Raw genomic sequence first — 18,486 nt, 5'->3', positions numbered from 1 at the left:
AGGAAAGGAAAGAGTGTTATGTGAGCCATACTGAGGACTACAGCCTGAGAGACACAGGTTCAAGGGGCACTTGAATCATGTTCCGCAGGCTGCAAAATGGGGAAGGCTTGTAAAGGCAAAATCCACAAAATTCCTGAAGTTGTTTGTCAGGAATTAGGATTGGAGCTGCAAGAAGTAAGGGTGCTGCTTAAGCATGATTGGTTGGGGTCTGAAATGGTAGCATAGTTACAAGGAGAGACTTGAGACCTAAGGTTGTGGGTGGCAGCTGCTGGCAGATACTGTTTTGAGAATGGCCGGTGGTGTCATTGAGTCTGATAGGGTCCCGAATTCAAGTTTTCAGGGATGCAGGAATGTGTCTGAAACCACATCCACAGCAGCCACCCGGCTCCATCCTGGATGCCTGAACCACAGTTACTCCATTTTGATTTTTAAATATATCCTTTTCTTTAACGTTAAAGCAGTTATACAATGTGGTCTTCAGCAGGCCTTAAGACAGGCTGCTCTAGGTGAATGGATAAAGATGTGATATATATGCATATGTGATATATATGCGATACACACACACACACACAATGGAATACTACTCAGCCATAAAAAAGAATAAAATAATGTCCTTTGCAGCAACATGGATGGACCTAGAGATTATCATGCTAAATGGAGTACATCAGAAAGAGAAAGACAAATACTATATGCTATCACCTATATGTGAAATCTAAAATATGACACAAATGAACTTTACAAAACAGAAACAGACACACAGACATAGAAAACAGACTTGTGGTTGCCAAGGGGGAGGCGGGTAAAGGAGGGGTGGATTGGGTTTGGGATTAACAGATGCAAACTATTATATACAGGATGGATAAACAACAAGGTCCTACTGTATAGCACAGGGAACTATATTCAATATCCTGTGATAAACCATAATGAAAAGAATATGAAAAAGCATATATGTGTGTATAACTGAGTCTCTTTGCTGCACAGCAGAGATTAACACAACAATGTAAATCAACTATGCTTCAATAAAATAAAATTTTTAGAAAGACAGAGGCTACACGTGAGTGCGGCTAACATGGCAGCAGTGAGCACACCATGATTTGCCCCCAGAAGGACTTGCCAGGCCTCCTCTCTGCACCCGTCAAGTCCACCAACTTCCAGAAGCCTTCCCAACCAGTGGATCCCGTGGGGCTTTCTCACCTCTCTGACGTCCTGTAGCCCTGATCTCCTTAGCAGCCCTTCGTGTAGTGAGTGCTGAGTGAATGTCAATAATGAGTGTAATTATTGTTATTAATATTATTAAATGACTGTTATTCCCTTTGCCCTCCTGGAGCACAGGGACATGTATCTTAAAAAACAATCAAACAAAAAAAAGACGGGCTGCTCTGACCAGCACAAAGTTCAAGCCAAATCACACATGAGCCAGAGCGACTTCCCCAAACCTCCATACGTGGAAGTTTCTTCCATCAGCTTTTCAAAGAGCCCACCGTGTACGGTGTGAGGTCTCCTGTCCTGTCTTGGTTTCGTCTCCATCAATTCTGCTCTTATGTTCCAGTCTCTTTCTTCTTGTACTTGTTTCGAGTTCAGTGAGTTTTCCTAACTTGAGTTGGACACGCAGCTCATCAGTCTGAGCTTTTCTTCTTTCCTAATATTAGGGTCAACGTCTAAAGCTAAGACTTTCCCTCCGACACGAGTTTCGCCACACGGCATATGCGGTGTCATTCACTTCTAGGTGTTTCTTTATTTTGTTAAAGAAAGACTTTTTGATGTGGACCATTTTTAAAGTCTTTATTGAATTTGTTACAATATTGCTTCTGTTTTATGTTTTGGTTTTTCGCTGCAAGGCATGTGGGATCTTAGCTCCCAACCAGGGATCCAACCCACACCCAGTGTGTTGGAAGGCAAAGTCTTAACTGCTGGACCACGAGGAGAGTCCCTCTAGGTGTTTCTTTATTTCCGTTGGGATTTCTTCTGAAAGAATGGGTTGGGTTTTTCTTAGTTTTTATTGTGATACAGGCAGACCTCACTTGATTGCACTTCACTTTATCGTGCTTTGCAGATACTGCATTTTTTACAGACTGAAGGTTTGTGGCCGCCCTGCCTTGAGCACGTCTGTCGGTGCTATTTTCTCAGCTGCATTTGTTCACTTCGTATCTCTGTCACATTTTGGGAATTTTCACAATATTTCAAGCTTTATAATTATTATTATTAGATTTGTTATGGTTGTCCGTGATCAGTGATCTTTAATGTTGCTATTGTAATTGTTCCACGGCACAGTTTACTGACCGATGCGGTGTGTGTTCTCACTGCTCCACTGACTGCCCTTCCCAGTCCCTTCCTTGGCCTCCCTGATCCTCGAGACACAACAGTATTGAAATCACACCAATCAATAACCCTGCAATGGCCTCTAAGCGTTCAGGTGAAAGGCAGAGCCACAGGTCCCTCCCCGCCCGTTGGGCCATTCAGGTCTTCTGTCGTTTTGTCGCTTTTCCTCTTTTGCCGAGTTGTCTGCTCCTTACTCTGAGGTGTAGACGGCGCTGTACCCCTCCCTTTGCAGAGAAAGCGAGTCCAGCAATGGAAGGGAGCCTCCATCCACTCTCCAAATGACAGAGCTCCCTGGGTGGAGGGGCTTTCCCGGGGCAGGGACCCCACCTGCTGCAGGGTGTAGGGACAGGCAGGCCCACGACAGGGAGGGAGGAGTGATGGGACCACGCTCAGGGGGCAGGGAGAGACTGTCCTTAGTGGGAGGGGAGGGGGGGTCCCCCTTCCTTTTTAATGCTTCCTGTCCCCAGAATCTTCCTATCATGACAAGTTTTCTTCTCTGAGTCGCCGTAATTCCTAGCGGGTGGTTGGTGACTTTCCCTGTTGCTCCTCCCACGGGGCAAGCAGGTCCTTCTTGCCTCACACCTGTGTCAGCGTGGGCGCCAGTGCCCCGATCCCGGTGTTGGCACCGCCCATGATTCTGGGGTCCCCGCTCGGTGCTCAGATGGCAGCAGAACAGGTGGGATCGTGCCTCATGGGCCATGGTCCACAGGGGGACGGACTTGATGCAAGTAGGGTTCACAGGGTCACCACTAGGGGGGCTTCCAAGACAGGAATTAAAGGTGGAAAGACCTCGAGGGCCAAAGACGCTGGTGTTGGCCAGTGTGTAGTGGACAGTGTCATCTGACAGCCAGTGAGAAGTTTGTTTGCTGAGTTGTTTTCAAACTAAAAGAGATGGATGGATAGATGAAGGTGGACAGAGACAGAAAGATATAGGTACAGATACAAAGAAAAGTAGGAAGGAAGGCAGGGAGGGAGGAAAAGTAAATGTGGGTGGCAGATGGAGAGGGGATGGACGGATGGATGGATGGATGCACGTGTGGGAGGGTAGACGGGCACCAGTGTTCCTGGCGGGACGACAGGGCGTGGACAGCAGGAGCAGGTACCCTGGGCAGAGCCACGTCTCACCCTCAGGGCTGTGACTTGTTGGGGGCCTCACTGCTGTGGCCTGGCCTGCAGGTCGGGGCTCGTAGGGTCTGCCTTTCCTTCCACCCGCAGCACCCAGCAGGGCTCCCAAACCAAGGCGTCTGCCTGAGTCTGTGCAGCAGCTTGACCTACTTTTGGCCCCTTCAGGAAGCCCTGGGTGCTGGCTCCGTGGGGACCCAGATGGAGGCCCTGGGCGCAGAGGGCGAGGTCAGTGTGTGAGGTGGGGAGCGGGCTGCCGTCCGCCTGGGGACCAGGGCAGGGGTGCCAGTTTCTCTCGTGAGAGGCTGGCGGCGGCGCAGGGGCCCGGCCTCGTGCACAGGGAGAGCGGACAGACTCCGGGCCATCAGGGTGGGCACCAGCCGTGTTCACAGGGCCCCGAGCGGGTAGCCGGACACCCTCCTGAGCAGGCTGGCGTTGTCTGTAGGTGACGACAAGATTGTGGGCCTGAGAGGTCAGGGGCTTCAGTGGAAAATGATAGAATAAAAGACTGCAGACGTCAGCGGAAGGCAAGATACATCCCCCAAAGTACGTAGCTTTCCTTTGTGTTGGTAGTTACCAATTCGAGAGGAAATGGAAAATGTCCCACGTATAACAGCCACGACCACAGAAAGCCCGGGAGTGAACATGGCAGGAAGGATTGAAAGTGCACAGCAAACCACTCTTCTAAAAATGAAAAAACAAGGCACGAGAAAATGAGGAGATGGACCCTGTCCCTACACTATTTTTTCCAGCTTTACTGCGACAAAACTGACATTTAACGTTGTGTAAGTTCAGGGCCTACAGCCTAATGATTTGATATATACCTAACATATTTCAAAACTATTTCCCGGTAGGGTTAGTTAACACCTAACACCTCCACCACTAATTTCTTTTTGGTGGTGAGAACATTAAAGGTCAACTCTCTTAGGAACTTTGAAGTATACAGTACAGTATTGTTGACTGTAGCCACCATGCTGTGCATTAGATGCCAAGAACCTATTCGTCTTATAACTGGAAGTTTGTGCCCTTCAACCAGTGTCTCCTCACTCCCTGCCGCCCACAGGCCCCTGGCAACCTCCATTCTACTCTCTGTTTCTATGAGTTCAGTTTTTTCCATTCTACATGTAAGTGAGATCATACAGTATGTCTTTCTCTGTCTGACTTATTGCACTTAGCATAATGCCAGCAATGACCGTCCTTCTTTCTTGTAGCTGAATAATATTCCATTGTGTATACAGACCACATTTTCCTTATCCATTCACCCAAAGACACTTAGATTTGTTTCCATGTCTTGGCTTTTGTGAATAATGCTGCAGTGAACATGGGGGTGCAGGTATCTCTTCGAGAGCCTGATTTCATTTCTTTTGGATATACACATGGAAGTGGGGTTGCTGGATCATATGGAGGTTCTATTTTTAATTTTTTGAGGAACCTCCACGTTGTTTTCCATAGTGACTGCACCAATTTACATTCCCACCAACGGTGCACATTCTCACCACATTTTCTCCACATTCTCACCAACACTTGTTATCTCTTGTCTTTTTGATAACAGCCATTCTAACAGGTGTGAGATGATATCTCATTTTAATTTTGATTTGCATTTCCCTGATTATTAGTGAGGTTGAGCATCTTTTCATGTACCAGTTAGTTATTTGTATGTCTTCCTGGGAAAATGTCTATTCAGTTGCTCTACCCATTTTTTTAAAATAGCATCTTTTTTAAAAAAATTATTTATTTATTTGGCTGTGCTGGGTCTTAGTTGCGGCATGCGGGATCTTTAGTTGTGGCATGAGAACTCTTAGTTGTGGCATGCGAACTCTTAGTTGCAGCACATAGGATCTGACCATTGGGAGCATGGAGTCTTAGCCACTGGGCCACCAGGGAAATCTCCCTCTGCCCATTTTTTTTTAAATAAATTTATTTATTTGTTTATTTTTGGCTGCATTGGGTCTTCACTGCTGCACACGGGCTTTCTCTAGCTGTGGCGAGTGGGGGCTACTCTTCGTTGTGGTGCGCGGGCTTCTCGCTGCAGTGGCTCCTCTTGTTGCGGAGCACGGGCTCCAGGCACACGGGCTCAGTAGTTGCGGCGCATGGGCTCAGTCGTTGTGGCTCGCGGGCTCTAGAGCGCAGGCTCAGTAGTTGTGGCGCACGGGCTTAGTTGCTCCGCAGCATGTGGGATCTTCCCGGACCAGGGCTCAAACCCGTGTCCCCTGCATTGGCAGGCGGATTCTTAACCACTGTGCCACCAGGGAAGTCCCTCTGCCCATTTTTTAATCAGATTATTTTGTTGCTCTTGAGTTGTGTGAGTTCTTTAGTTCAGATATTAACCCCCTATGAGGTAAATGGTTTGCAAATATTTTCTCCCATAGGTTGCCTTTTCACGTTGTTAATTGTTTCTTATGCAGAAGCTTTTTAGTTTGATGTAGTTCCATTTATTTGTTTTTTCTTTTGGTGCTTGTGCTTGTGGTGTTATGTCCAAAAAAATCATTGCCAAGACCAATGTCAGGGAGCTTTCCCCCTATGTTTTCTTCTATGATTTCTATGGTTTTCAGGTCTTATGTTTAATTCTGTAATCCATTATGAGTTTTTGTGTGTGGTGTAACGTACAGGTCCAGTTTCATTCTTTTGCATGTGGCTGTCCAGTTTTCCCAATATCATTTATTGTAGAGACTGCCGTTTCACAGTAAGGGTTCTTTGCTCCCTTGTCAAATACTAGTTGACTGTATATGCGTGGTTTTATTTCTGGGCTCTCAATTCTGTTCCATGTGATGGTTTTTATGCCAATACCATACTGGTTTGATTACTAGAGCTGTGTAATACACGCACCAGGAAGTGTGATGCCTCCAGCTTTGCTCTTTCTCAGGATTGCTTTGGCTATTTGTAGTCTTTTGTGGTTCCATACAAACTTTTGGATTTTTTTCTATTTCTATGAAAATGCCATAGGAATATTGATAGAAATTGCATTCAGTCTATAGATGGCGTTGGGTAGGATGGACATTTTAACAATATTAATTCTTCTGATCCATGAACACAGGATATCATTCCAGTTATTTGTGTCTTCAACTTCTTTCATCAAAGTCTTATTCTTTGCAATATACATATCTTTCACCTGCTTGGTTATATTTATTCCTAAATATTTTATTGTTTTTCGTAAATATTCTATTGTTTTTGATGCTATTGTGAGTGTGATTATTTTCTTTATTTCTTTTTTAGATATTTCATTGTTAGTGTATAGAAATGTAACTGATTTATGCACGCTGATTTTGTATCCTGAAATTTTACTGAATTTGTTGTTACTAAAAGATTTTTGGTGGCATCTAAGATTTTCTATATATAAGATCATATCATGTGCAAATAGAGACAATTTTATTTATTCCCTTCTAGTTTGGTTGCCTTTTATTTATTTTTCTTGACTGATTTCTCTGGCTAGAACTTCCAGTGTGTTGAAAAGGAATGATGAGAGTGGGCATCCTTGTCTTGTTCTGATCTTAAAGGAAAAGATTTCAACCTTTCACCATTGAGTATGATGTTAGCTGTGAGCTTGTAATATGTGGCCTTTGTTATGTTGAGGTACATCCCTTCTATACCCAGTTCATTGAGAGTTTTTACCATGAAAGGATGCTGAATTTTGCCAAATGCTTTTTTCTGCTTCTATTGAGATGATCATATGATTTTTATGTTTTATTCTATTAATATGGTGACTCACAGTTACTGATTTGTGTATATTGACCCATTTTTGCATCTTAGGGACAAATCCCCCTTGACCATGGTATATGATCCTTTTAATTACTTTTGAATTTAGTTTGCTAATATTTTGTTGAGGATTTTTACACCTATATTCATCAGGGATATTGGTCTATAGTTTTCTTGTACTGTTCTTAACTGGCTTTGATGTCAGGGTAACGCTGGCCTCATAAAATGAGTTTGGGAGTGTTCCCTCTCCTTCAGTTTTTGGAAGAATTTAGGAAGGATTGGTATTAATTCTTTAAATAAATGTGAGTAGAATTCACCACTGAAATCATCTAGTCCTGGGCTTTTCTTTGTTGGGAGGTTTTTGATTACTGATTCGATCTCCTTACTAGTAATAGTTTGTTCAGATTATCTGTTTCTTCATGATTCAGTTTTGGTAAGTTGTAGTTTTCTAGGAATTCATCTATTTTTTCTAGGCTATCCAAGTTGTTGGCATATAAATAGTGGTCTCTTATGATCCTTTGTGTTTCTGTGGTATCAGGTGTAATGTCTCATCCCTCATTTCTGATTTTATTTTTTTGAGTCCTCTCTTTTTTTCCCTAGTTAGTCTAGCTAAAGGGTCCACAACCAGGACAGAGGTTTGTCTGCCTCTCACCTGACACACAGCTGGGCAAGACTCCTGCCAGGTCCCTTGGCATACGTTGCTGGATCCCACAGCTCCCACAAAGGAAATCTTGTCCGCAGATGGATGCCAAATTGTTGTTGAGGGGAATACAATCTAGGGACAGCCATCTTGCTGACATCCAAGTATTTCATCTTGTATGACGTTGGTCCTTGCCAAATTCTGCCACGTCAGTGCTGTTACAATAAAATTCCAACCTTTTGGGTTTTTTTTTTTTAATGGGAATGGGGGAACCTATATATATATATATATATATATATATATATATATATCTTAAACCTGACAAATGTGAAAATAATCAAACATTTTGGGGGAAAAAAAGGAGGGCCATTTGTCCACCAGGTATGAAAATGCACTCTGGGGAATTCCCTGGCAGTCCAGTGGTTAGGACTGGGCGCTTTCACTTCGATCCCAAGTTGGGGAACTAAGATCCCACAAGCCACATGGCTCAGCAAAAAAAGAAAGAAAGAAAGAAAGAAAGAAAGAAAGAAAGAAAGAAAATGCACTCTGAAGCTACCATAATTAAAATAGCAGCACAGTCTGGACAGAGGGAGAGACACAGAGTAAGAGGAGGGGAGGCCAGCCAGAGCCTGGAGCCCTGGGGAGCTGAGGGCAGCAGGACGAGGGTTCAGGGTGGACAGAGGGTGGGCTCTTCTTTAACAGTGTGGGAGATGGAGGTGGCTGTCCATCAGGAAGGAGCCAAAACCAGATCCCTGCAGTGTGCCAGCTCACAGGTACAACCCACAGGGATTAGAGCTAGATGCTTTCAAATTATAGAAGTATTGGAAAAAGCAGAAGTTAGCTGTTTTTATTGTCTTGGGCTATAGGGAAGGTCCTCTTAAGAAGGCAATAAAAAAAATCATCCAGTTTCACAAATTAAACATTAGAATTTTTGAATGTCAAAAGACACATGAAAAAATTGAAACATCAGTGACAGAATATACGTGTGACACACAGACCAGGGATCAGCCCCTTCATGTGCCAAGAGTGCACTCAAAACAGGGAACAGCTCAGCGGACAAGTGAGCAAAGTCCACGAGTGGGCATAAAGAGGAAAATTTAAAACAGCAAATAGAGATGAACAGATGCTTGGTCTCATTCACGGTCACAGAAATGCAGGTTAGCACGAGACACTGAGCTGGAAGGGGGAGGGGGTTTGACCCACACACACACGCACAGACACACGCACATGGCTGGGCCGGTCACTCACGAGGGAAGCTCCTCAGCAGCTCCGAAAACTGCAAATGGAACGGATGTAGCCCAGCTTGGTAGCCCCACTTGCGGGGCCTGAGGCTTCGTGAGCATGCTGCGGATGCACAGAGACGTCCACGTGACGACGGCCACTGCAGCGCTGGCCACAACAGCAAAACACAGGAACTGCCCTGAGTGGCGAGGGGTAGACCCCCACGTGCCCAGCTCCTGAGAGAGACGCTGGCAGGGAGGTGGGTCAGGAGGGCACGTCTCAGCCAGGCGGCCAGTGGAAACCAGACAGCCCTAGAACAACAGCAAGAGCCGGTGGTCGCAGACCTCCCCACAGACCAGGAAGGTGGGGTCTGAGGGTCATGTGACGAGGCCGGGCAAGACGTCCCTGACAAGTCACGACGCTGTCCAGGGAGAGGGCCAGGACCCCACCACTCAGCCATGCTGAGTCTGGCCCTGGCTAGGTGTTGACCCTGGACCAGAGTGGGCCCAGGGCTGGAGGTGAGGGACTCACTGGTTGGTGTGGGGAGAGCTCCGGGGCAGGGAGGTGGGGAGAGCCGGCCTCTGGGGGCCCAGCCTCTACTCCTGAGCTGTGTGACCCACCTCTCTGGAGCCACATGGCCCAGGGCCCCCACCAGCTCCTCCTGGCCCAGTTGTGCGGCCCCAGGCAGGTTCCTGAACCTCTCTGGTCTCAGCTACCTGTGAGTGAAGCGGGGATGATGAAGCCCCACGTGCACGGTCCTGGGATGAGGCGAGAAGGCCAGATGGTGTTGGAGGACACCTGGCCACGGGGGTCGGCAGCCCCTCCAGGACCCGAGGGCTGAGGCCTTCCCTGTGAGCCTGTCCCAGCGGGCATGGGGTGAAGAGCCCCACTCTCACAGGGGAAAACCCTGACTTCCAAACTGCAAGAAACCTGCCTTTCCTCCTCCTCAAATCAGTTTTTGAAGCATACACTTGAAAAAGAAAAGGCTGGCCCTTTGAAGACAGGGCCTGTGCCAGGCGAGGGCCTGTGCCGGGGAGGTGGGCTGGGGCTGGTGGCGCAGGGCCGGCACAGACCCCAGGCCCAGGAGCATGGGGGTGGCCCGGGGCCAGGAGAATCGCCGCGCTGGGGGCAGGGGAGGCGGCCCTGTAAAGCGCAGGTGCTCCAGGCCCAGAGGAGCAGCGGCTGCCTGGGGACAGGTGCTGCCCGGGGAGGCTGTGAGGCCCTGCCCCACGCCCAGTGGGCTCTCTGGTGCTGCCGCAGGCCCACATCTACTCTCTGGGGGCCACACTGAAGGCAGCCCTCGACTATGTGACGGAGCCCGAGCCCCAGCCCAGGCTGAGCCGGGAGCTGGAAGCGCTGCTGGGCCAGATGCAGGCCGAGGACCCCCAGGACCGGCCCGACCTGCAGGTAGGCGCGAAGGCAGCCCCCGCTTCCCCCGTGCGCCCCCAGCCAGGTGCATGCACAGCCAGCGCGCACACGCGGGCCCCCACCGGCCCGTCACCCGGGCTCCCGACTGCTTTACTCTGCATTTTTGCGATGAACGGGCGTGTGCATTATAACTGTCACAGGCAGGACAGAATCCGCTGGCTTCACGTAGCAGATTCTGTCCCGCGGGGATCATGAAGCTCAGGACGCCCCGCCTCGCAATCCCGGCGCCTAGAGCGGCAAGGGGGCGGCGGGGGCCGGGTGGGGCTGAGTGCTGCCTCCGGTCACAGAGCATCATCGCACTGTGCGAGGGGAAGATGCAGCTCACGTCCTCCTGCCGCCTGTGCCAGAGCCTCTCGGCTGCCGGGAGGAGGGTGCTCTCCATCGAGTCCTTCGGGGCGTTTCAAGGTAAGCACACGGGTGGACGAGCCTGCACACGCGCCCAGGCATGTGCACGCACTCACACGCACACATGGGTATGCACAAGCATTAACACGATCACGTACACACACGTTTGCGCAGACAGATCCCACGTGCTCCCACAGCACACATGGAAACATACAAGCATGTGCAAACTCGGACACACCTATTTAGACTATTAACTCACACAGCGAGCACACCCCCGTGCACACGCAGCACACGCCCACAGTTTCCCACACGCACAAACACGTCTGCAAACATTCACACGCTCTGACCCACAATTGGAGGTGAGAGGCAGGTCATATGGGAAGTGATTGCCCTCAGGACTGGTCACCTCTGTCCTCTTCTGTGGGCGTTGGGGACATGGACACAGCACCGCCTGTCTGGTGGCCACTTACTTCCCGGCCACACAAGCTGTTGCTGAAGCACCTGGGATTTTCATGGCTCACAAGGCATAATCTCGGGTGGCATTTTGAACAAATGCCAACGTCTGCTCTGCGCTGTGCTCGCAGCAGGGAGCCTGGAGGGTCCTGAGGGGAGGTGTGGATCCTCTGGGGGCGGCAGGGCCCCTCCCCCAGCCAAGCGAGCGGCATTTCCCACCACGTTGGCGTTTGTGACACTGCAGCACCAGGCCCGCTGGCGGCTCTAACATCAGGGAGGGCGTTAACACTGAGAGCAGAAGCTCCATTGAGGGGGCTGCAGGCCACTGGGAGGGGAGGGCGTGTGTCTCTAGAGGGGTTCACACAGACACGTGTGTGGAAGGTTGTACGTCAGGATGAGCTGGGGCTGCTGCCAGGTTTAATTTATGCCTTTGGGGAGTATCACTTGTGTAACCGTAATAGCAAAACCATGTGCTTTTTGGATGAGCTAATTAGACAGGCCTTAGGAAACCCCTTCGGGAAGCTCATCCTGGCTTGGGCAGCGGGGGGGACCGAGAGCCTTCAGAGACTCATTACTTAGCCAAGATGGTGTGATTAAGGAAGCAGATGAGGACGTTTCTGGGCCAGTCCTTAGGGAAGGGGTAGGGGGCCTGGGAGGCCCCGTGCTCTCTGTGATGGGTGGGGGTCCAGGGGTCCTGCAGGAGTGGGTGCCTTGGTGGCCGTGAGCGTGGGGATTGCAGGGGGAGGTCCATCCTGGCCGTGGCCCTCGGCTGTAATCACGTCTTGCTTTTGCCCAGATGTCAGTGAGATCACCTGGAGGGAGAGACTGGCTCCAAAAAATGTGGGGCCCAAGAGGCAGCCAGGGGACCGCTCCGCGGACCCAGCGGCCCTGCCTGCCCTGGAGGGCCGGCCCCCGAGCCCCGCCGGAGAAAGCCTGGAGCACCCGGGGACCCCGCCCTCCAAGGCTCTGCTGTCAGCCCCTGTGAAAAACGGAGAAAGCCCGGGCCAGGAGGGGCTGGTCCCCGAAAGGCTGGCCTGCCTCCTCCTGGATGCCCAGCAGCCCCTGGGGGACCCGGACAGAGGCTCCCTGGAGAGGAGCCGCCTGAGGGAGGTGCAGACGCTGCCCTGGCTCCCACCCTGCAGCCCCGAGGCCGGTGCCCTCTGCCTGTCGCTGACCAGCACGAAAACCCAGCCACCGGCACCAGAATTCTTCCCTCCAGACCCCAGGAAGCCCTTTCCGGAGGGGAAAAATGGCCTTACCAGCTCCCAGGCACAGCCCGAATCCAGTCTGTGGCTGGAGCGAGACGTCGAGCTCCGGCGCAGTGGGGACAGGGGGGCGCGTGGCCCTGGCCCCGCGGAGGGAAGCCCCCTGCCCGGTTCCAAGGGCCCTCGCGATGCCGGCAGAGACCCAGGGACTCCCGAGCCTGATGACGGGACTGCGGACAGAGCCGGGGAGCCGGGCGGAGCAGCCCTGGAGCAGGTGGGTGACCGTGGCCTGCGTGGCCCGGGAGGGGCCTGGGTGCACACGCACCGCGCACACGCTCCCTCCGCAGGCGCGGGCTCTTGAGTACGAAGTAAGTCGCTCCCCTAAGGTGGGTGCCTGTGAGCATCTCGGGACGAAGTCACCTGGGGTTCGGTGGCCCGAACACACGTGTGTCTGTACAGCAGTGCCGACTCCACCAGCTTCATTCCCATCAAGCTTTGCTGACCCAGAGGTCAAAGGGGAGGGCAGACTCTGAGTTACATTTTTATTCATATCCTGATAAGCACCTGAGGGTAATTTACTTGAAAAATATGATTACTTTAAAATGGAAGCCCATCCTGAAGACACCATCGCGTTGACACGTGCTCGATGCCCACGTGCTGTCCACTCAGCCCAGACCATCTCCCCTGGCCTCCCCACGTCCACCCACCCGACCACACTCGTGTACCCAGAGCGCCCAGGCACCGAGGTGAAAACCTCAGGCCTGAGCCCAGGGCTCTGCTCACCTTCAAATGCCCACCAGCCTCACAGACAGCCCACCTTCCGGATGGGTAAACTGAGGCTGGGGGCCGCCATGAGGAGGGTGGGCGGTCGCTGAAGGGCAGAGCTGATTGGGAGCCCAGCCATGGTCTTAACCACCAGGCTTCCCTGCCCCGAAGGCTCAAGGCATCAGGGCCCACCAGACTTTGGCCCCCACACAGGTCACAACCCGTCAGGTGTCAGGGCTGGTCCAGAGTCGGGGACCCAGATCTCCTCTGGAGAGCATGTCCTGGGTGCAGAGCTAGCTGCTCCAACCCCACATGTAGCAGGAGGCTTGGGAGGCCCTGTGCCCCAGAACCTGGGCCGCTGGCCAGGCACAGACTGGATGAGGCAGGCAGTGAAGTCTCAGGACCGAGGCAGCTACACCCTGGGCACAGAGGGGCGTCCAGGAGGGGTGAAGACACTGCCTCTGGAACCTTCCTCTGAACATGCACTTCTGTGTCCAAGCGGGCGGTTGTGCTGCCAGCTCTTCCCGTGGCCGCAAAGCAGAGAACTCCCTTCCAGCTGAACTCATTCTTCTGACTCTTGGACTTTAATCTGGGGGGCGGGCGGTGTGAGGGAAGGGGGACCCATAACATAAAATTTACCATCTTAACCATTTCAAGTGTACAGGACAGTGGCATTAGGTACATTCACACTGTTGTGCAACCATGACCATCATCCATCCCTGGAACTTTGTCATCATCCCAGACTGAAACTATGTCCCCATTAAACACTTACTTGCCATCCCCACCCCACCCCCGGCCCTGATAACCTCTCGTCTACTTTCTGTCTCTATGGGCGTGACTACTCTCAGTCTTTGATAGAAGAGGAAATATACAATGTTTGTCCCTTTGTGACTAGCTTACCTCACGGACCACAGTGTCCTCAGGCTTCATCTATGTTGTAGCTGTGTCAGAATTCTCTTCCTTTTTAAGGCTGAATAATATCCATCTTATGGATGGACCACATAATGCTTATCCATCCATCCACCAATGGTACTTGGGTTGCTTCCATGTGTTAGCTCTCGTAAATCATGCTGATTTGAACATGGGTGTGCAAATACGTCTTCAAGACCCTGCTTTTAAGTGGAATTGCTGGGTCAGATGGTAATTCTCCGTCTGATTCTTTGAGGAGCCTCTGTGCTGTTTTCCACGTCGTTGCACCGTTTTATGTTCCCGCCGGCCATGCACAGGTGCTGGTTTCTCCACGTGCACCCCCAGCACCTGTTGTGCTGACGTGGGGACTCTCCCAGCCCGTCGTGCCGTGCCGGGGGTGCACTGTGTGGGGTAAACCCCACGTGTTTGAGGTGGTCCCTGCCCTGTCGTCTTCTTCCATGCACCCCTCTGAAGTGCCCACACACTGAATGTGGCTCCTCCCCCCGCCCCCCTCAGGGCGTCTCCCTGCAGGACCTCCTGTCTAAGCTGCGCCGGCCCTTCAAGGAGTACGAGCTCTGGGCTCTGTCCCACGCATGCCTCAGCACCCTGCGGACGCACGGCCAGCACCCAGGTGACGCCCTCCCATGGGTCCTCGTCCAGCATGCCAACCCCCAGCATGTCCGGGTCAGGACCCAGGGCCACACGTGGCCTCTGTCACCCATGTGGGCTGTGTGGGCAGCCTGGGGCCGGGTGGCAGTGTCCACCCTGTGAGCCGGGGGCGACCTGGGGGTACCTACTCTGGTCTCAGGACCAAGGGGGTCAGAGGGCAGCTTCAAACGTGGGCCTCCACCTGCCGAGGAGGGACAGGAGCTGTGCAGTGGCCCTGGGCCACACCCTCTTAGAAGGGGTGACGCTGTCCCCAAGGAGACAAAGATTGGCTGGCGGGGGGGCGATCCTCGGACGTTAGACTCGTTTGTGGCCCCTGAAGCTCAGCTCTACCAGGCAGAGGGACCGGTCTCCGGCCCCACGGTGGTCCTAGCAGGGCAGGGGCGTTGCTCTCTGGCCTCCCTCAGGTCCTGTGAGCCTCAGGCCTGTGGGTACAAAGCGCCGGCACCCAGCCTCCCCCGGGACCCCTCCCAGGGCCGCGCTCGGCGGGTGGGTCACGTCCCTCTGTCCCCCTCCTCTTCCCGCAGCTCCTGTGGCCCTTCCGTGGCCTGTCGCCCGGGCCTCTGGGGAGGGGAGCCAGCCCTTGGCCCCTGTGCTGTGTCCAGCAAGGGCCCCAGCGTCCCTGCACTCCCTGGGTGGCTTGGGAGCCCGTGGGGTGGCTGAGAGAGGGGCCTGCCCCACGACCGTGGCTCTGCCGGCCCTGAAGGGGACGTGAGTCTACAGCCGCCCTGACCCTCGCCTTTCCTTGCAGCCTACCTGTGTCTGGACTCCGTGCTGGTGGCCGAGGATGGAACTGTGCTTTTTGGGCCACCTCCCGCCAGCGGTGCGTAAGTGGGCCCTCCCGGGGGGCTGCGCTCTGGTTCCGACAGCCAAGGCTGAAGGAAAGCTCAGTGGGTTTGGGGTTTTCCCTCTCAGGTGCTTACAACTCGTTCTTTCTGGCTCCTGAGGTCGCAGAGCAAAAGCTGACGACTGAAAAGGTACCTGGGCCCTCCCCACCCCATCCCATGGCCCCCTGCCCCTGTCTGTGGTGCCCACGCCCTCCGTCCAGAGAGCCTGAAAGGGGGAGGGGGTGGGGAGAGGATGGGCCCAGCATCAGGACTCAGCAGAGTCAAGGCGACCCCCGCAACGCAGCCCCCGCGTCCAGAGCCCGGCTCTGCGGGGGCCTCCCGGAGGGTGACAAGGGTGTCATCTGAGCCTGGACTTCAGCTCCGGGCAGTGCTCACAAGACCCCACGGCTGAACTTTCAGGGATGTTTGCCAGATGCTTGTCAAACACAGCCGTTATTAAAAATTCAATTGTACAGACTTAAAATCGAGTAAATTATATTCAGCACCAAGGTAAAACTTCCGCTTTCGGGAACGTGGGGGGATGTAAGTTCCCTGCCCCCAAACAAAGCACGCCGTTCTGAAAGCTGGCGTGTGAGGACAGAAAGGCCAGGGCCCTGGGCCCGGGGAGCGACGGTCCTAAGAGTCCCGGGTGTCCTTCCTACCTCACACGTGGAGGATGAGGAAGCATATCTGAGAAACACCAGCGGACACAGCAGAAGCCCAGTGGAAGCCCGCATGCTGGAGCTGGAGCAGCAGGACAAAGGGAGGGCGGCCCGCCCAGGCCAGGTGCTGTCGGAAAAGGCTGAGCATCCAGCCTGTGACGAGGACCCCTGCCCATCAGTGAGACGTGCCCTTCCCGGGGTGGGAGTGTAAGTCAGAGGAGGCCTCAGGAAGAGTTGGGACTTTCAGCATCACCCAGTGGTAACGAGTCAACCTCCCCTCAAAAAAAAAACAATCACTAAAAATGAAATACTTAGATGTAAGTCTAACAAAGCATGTACAGGACTCATATGCTGAAAACTAAAAAAGAGGTAAAGTCTCAACTCAGTAATCTAAGCACCCACCTCAAAAGAAGAGTGAAATAGACCCAAAGCAGAAAGAAGGAAACAGTGAAGCTGAGAGCAGGACTCAATGAAATGAAAACAGAGAAACAGTAGAGAAAACCAATGAAATGAAGGGCTGGCTCTTGGAAGAGACCAATAATATTAACAAACTTCTAGCAAAACTGACAAAGCAAAAAGAGAAGGGAGACACAAATTACCAGTGTCAGGAATGACTCAGGGGACATCCCTGCAGACCCTGCAGACATCAAAAGGATAATGGAATACCACAAACAACTCCCCACACATAAAATTCAATGACTTAGATGAAATGGACCAAATCTTAAAAAAATATAAACTACAGCTCACCCAAGATGAGACAGACCTTTGAATAGCTCCATAACTGTTGAGATTGAATTTGTAATTTTTGTTTTTGCGGTACGCGGGCCTCTCACCGCTGTGGCCTCTCCCGTGGCGGAGCCCAGGCTCCGGACGCGCAGGCCCCGCGGCCACGGCTCACGGGCCCAGCCGCTCCGCGGCATGTGGGATCCTCCCGGACCGGGGCGTAATTTTTGTTTTTGCGGTACGCGGGCCTCTCACCGCTGTGGCCTCTCCCGTGGCGGAGCCCAGGCTCCGGACGCGCAGGCCCCGCGGCCACGGCTCACGGGCCCAGCCGCTCCGCGGCATGTGGGATCCTCCCGGACCGGGGCGCGAACCCGCGTCCCCTGCATCGGCAGGCGGACCCCCAACCACTGCGCCACCAGGGAAGCCCTGAATTTGTAATTTTTAAACTCCCAAAAATAAATCTCTAGGCCGAGATGTTTTCACTCGGGTGGTAAAAACCAGGTGTCTGAAGAAGGGTTAACACCAATTCCACACAGTCTTTTCCAGAAAACAGAAGTGAACACTCCCAACCCATGCGACGAAGCCTAATGTTACCCTGATACCAAAACCAGACAAAGATAGGACAAAAAATATGTATATAGGTCAATATCCCTCCTGAATATAAAGGCAAAAATCCTTAACAAAATATATGCAAATAGAATTCACTAAGATATAAAAACAATTATACACCATAAACAAGTGGGGGTTATTCCAGGGACATAAGGCTGGCTCAGTATTTGAAAAGCAATCAGTGTAGTCCAACATATTAACCAGCTAAAGAAGAAAAATCCCATGATCACATTAACTGATGCAGAAAAAGCATTTGACAAAATTGAACACCCATCTACTAAAAAAAAAAAAAAACTCAGAAAAATAAAAATAGAAGAAACTTCCTGAACTTAATAAAGATCATCTACCAAAAATACTGTACAGTTAACCTCATACTTAGTGGAAAGACTAAATGCTTTCCCCCTAAGATCAAGAACAAAGCAAGGATGCCCACTCTCACCACCCTATTCAACATTGTACTGGAAGTTCTAGCCACTACAGTAAGGCAAGAAAAGCAGGTAAAAAGCATAAAGGCCAGGAGGGAAGAAATAATACTGTTTGCAGACGACATAACTGACGACATAGAAAATTCCAAGGAATTCCAAAGAATCTACAAAAAAAAAGCCTCCCAGAACTTAGAATTTAGTTTTGAAAGGTCACAGGATATAAGATAAACATTCAAAAATCAATTGTATTTCTATATAGTAGAAATGAACATGTGGACACCAAAATTAAAAACACAGTACATTTACAATCACTCCCCCCAAAATGAAATACTTAGATGTGAATCTAACAAAGCACGTACAGAATTTATATGCTAAAGACTACAAAAGGCTGCTGAAAAAAATATATCAAAGAAAATCTTTGGAATGGAGGGCTAGGCAAAGAGCTTTTAGACTTGACACCAAAAGCACTTTCCA

At 51.4% G+C, this 18,486-nt stretch overlaps 1 protein-coding gene across 1 annotated transcript in view; it reads left to right on the top strand.

The window, feature by feature from the left end:
* The window catches only part of KNDC1 (kinase non-catalytic C-lobe domain containing 1), a 56,366-nt gene that overhangs the window by 12,327 nt on the left and 25,553 nt on the right, over window positions 1-18,486 (top strand). The window contains exons 4-9 of the mRNA XM_007452011.1: window positions 10,256-10,402; window positions 10,711-10,828; window positions 12,018-12,700; window positions 14,617-14,731; window positions 15,518-15,589; window positions 15,682-15,743. Of these exons, the coding sequence (XP_007452073.1) occupies window positions 10,256-10,402; window positions 10,711-10,828; window positions 12,018-12,700; window positions 14,617-14,731; window positions 15,518-15,589; window positions 15,682-15,743 (1,197 nt within the window). The remainder of the gene's footprint in view (window positions 1-10,255; window positions 10,403-10,710; window positions 10,829-12,017; window positions 12,701-14,616; window positions 14,732-15,517; window positions 15,590-15,681; window positions 15,744-18,486) is intronic.

Source organism: Lipotes vexillifer, unplaced genomic scaffold (assembly GCF_000442215.2).
Source record: "Lipotes vexillifer unplaced genomic scaffold, Lipotes_vexillifer_v1.1 scaffold1117, whole genome shotgun sequence".
NCBI lineage: Eukaryota > Metazoa > Chordata > Mammalia > Artiodactyla > Lipotidae > Lipotes > Lipotes vexillifer.
Note: the sequence above shows the minus strand (reverse complement) of the source record. Positions and strands in the feature narration are given on the sequence as shown.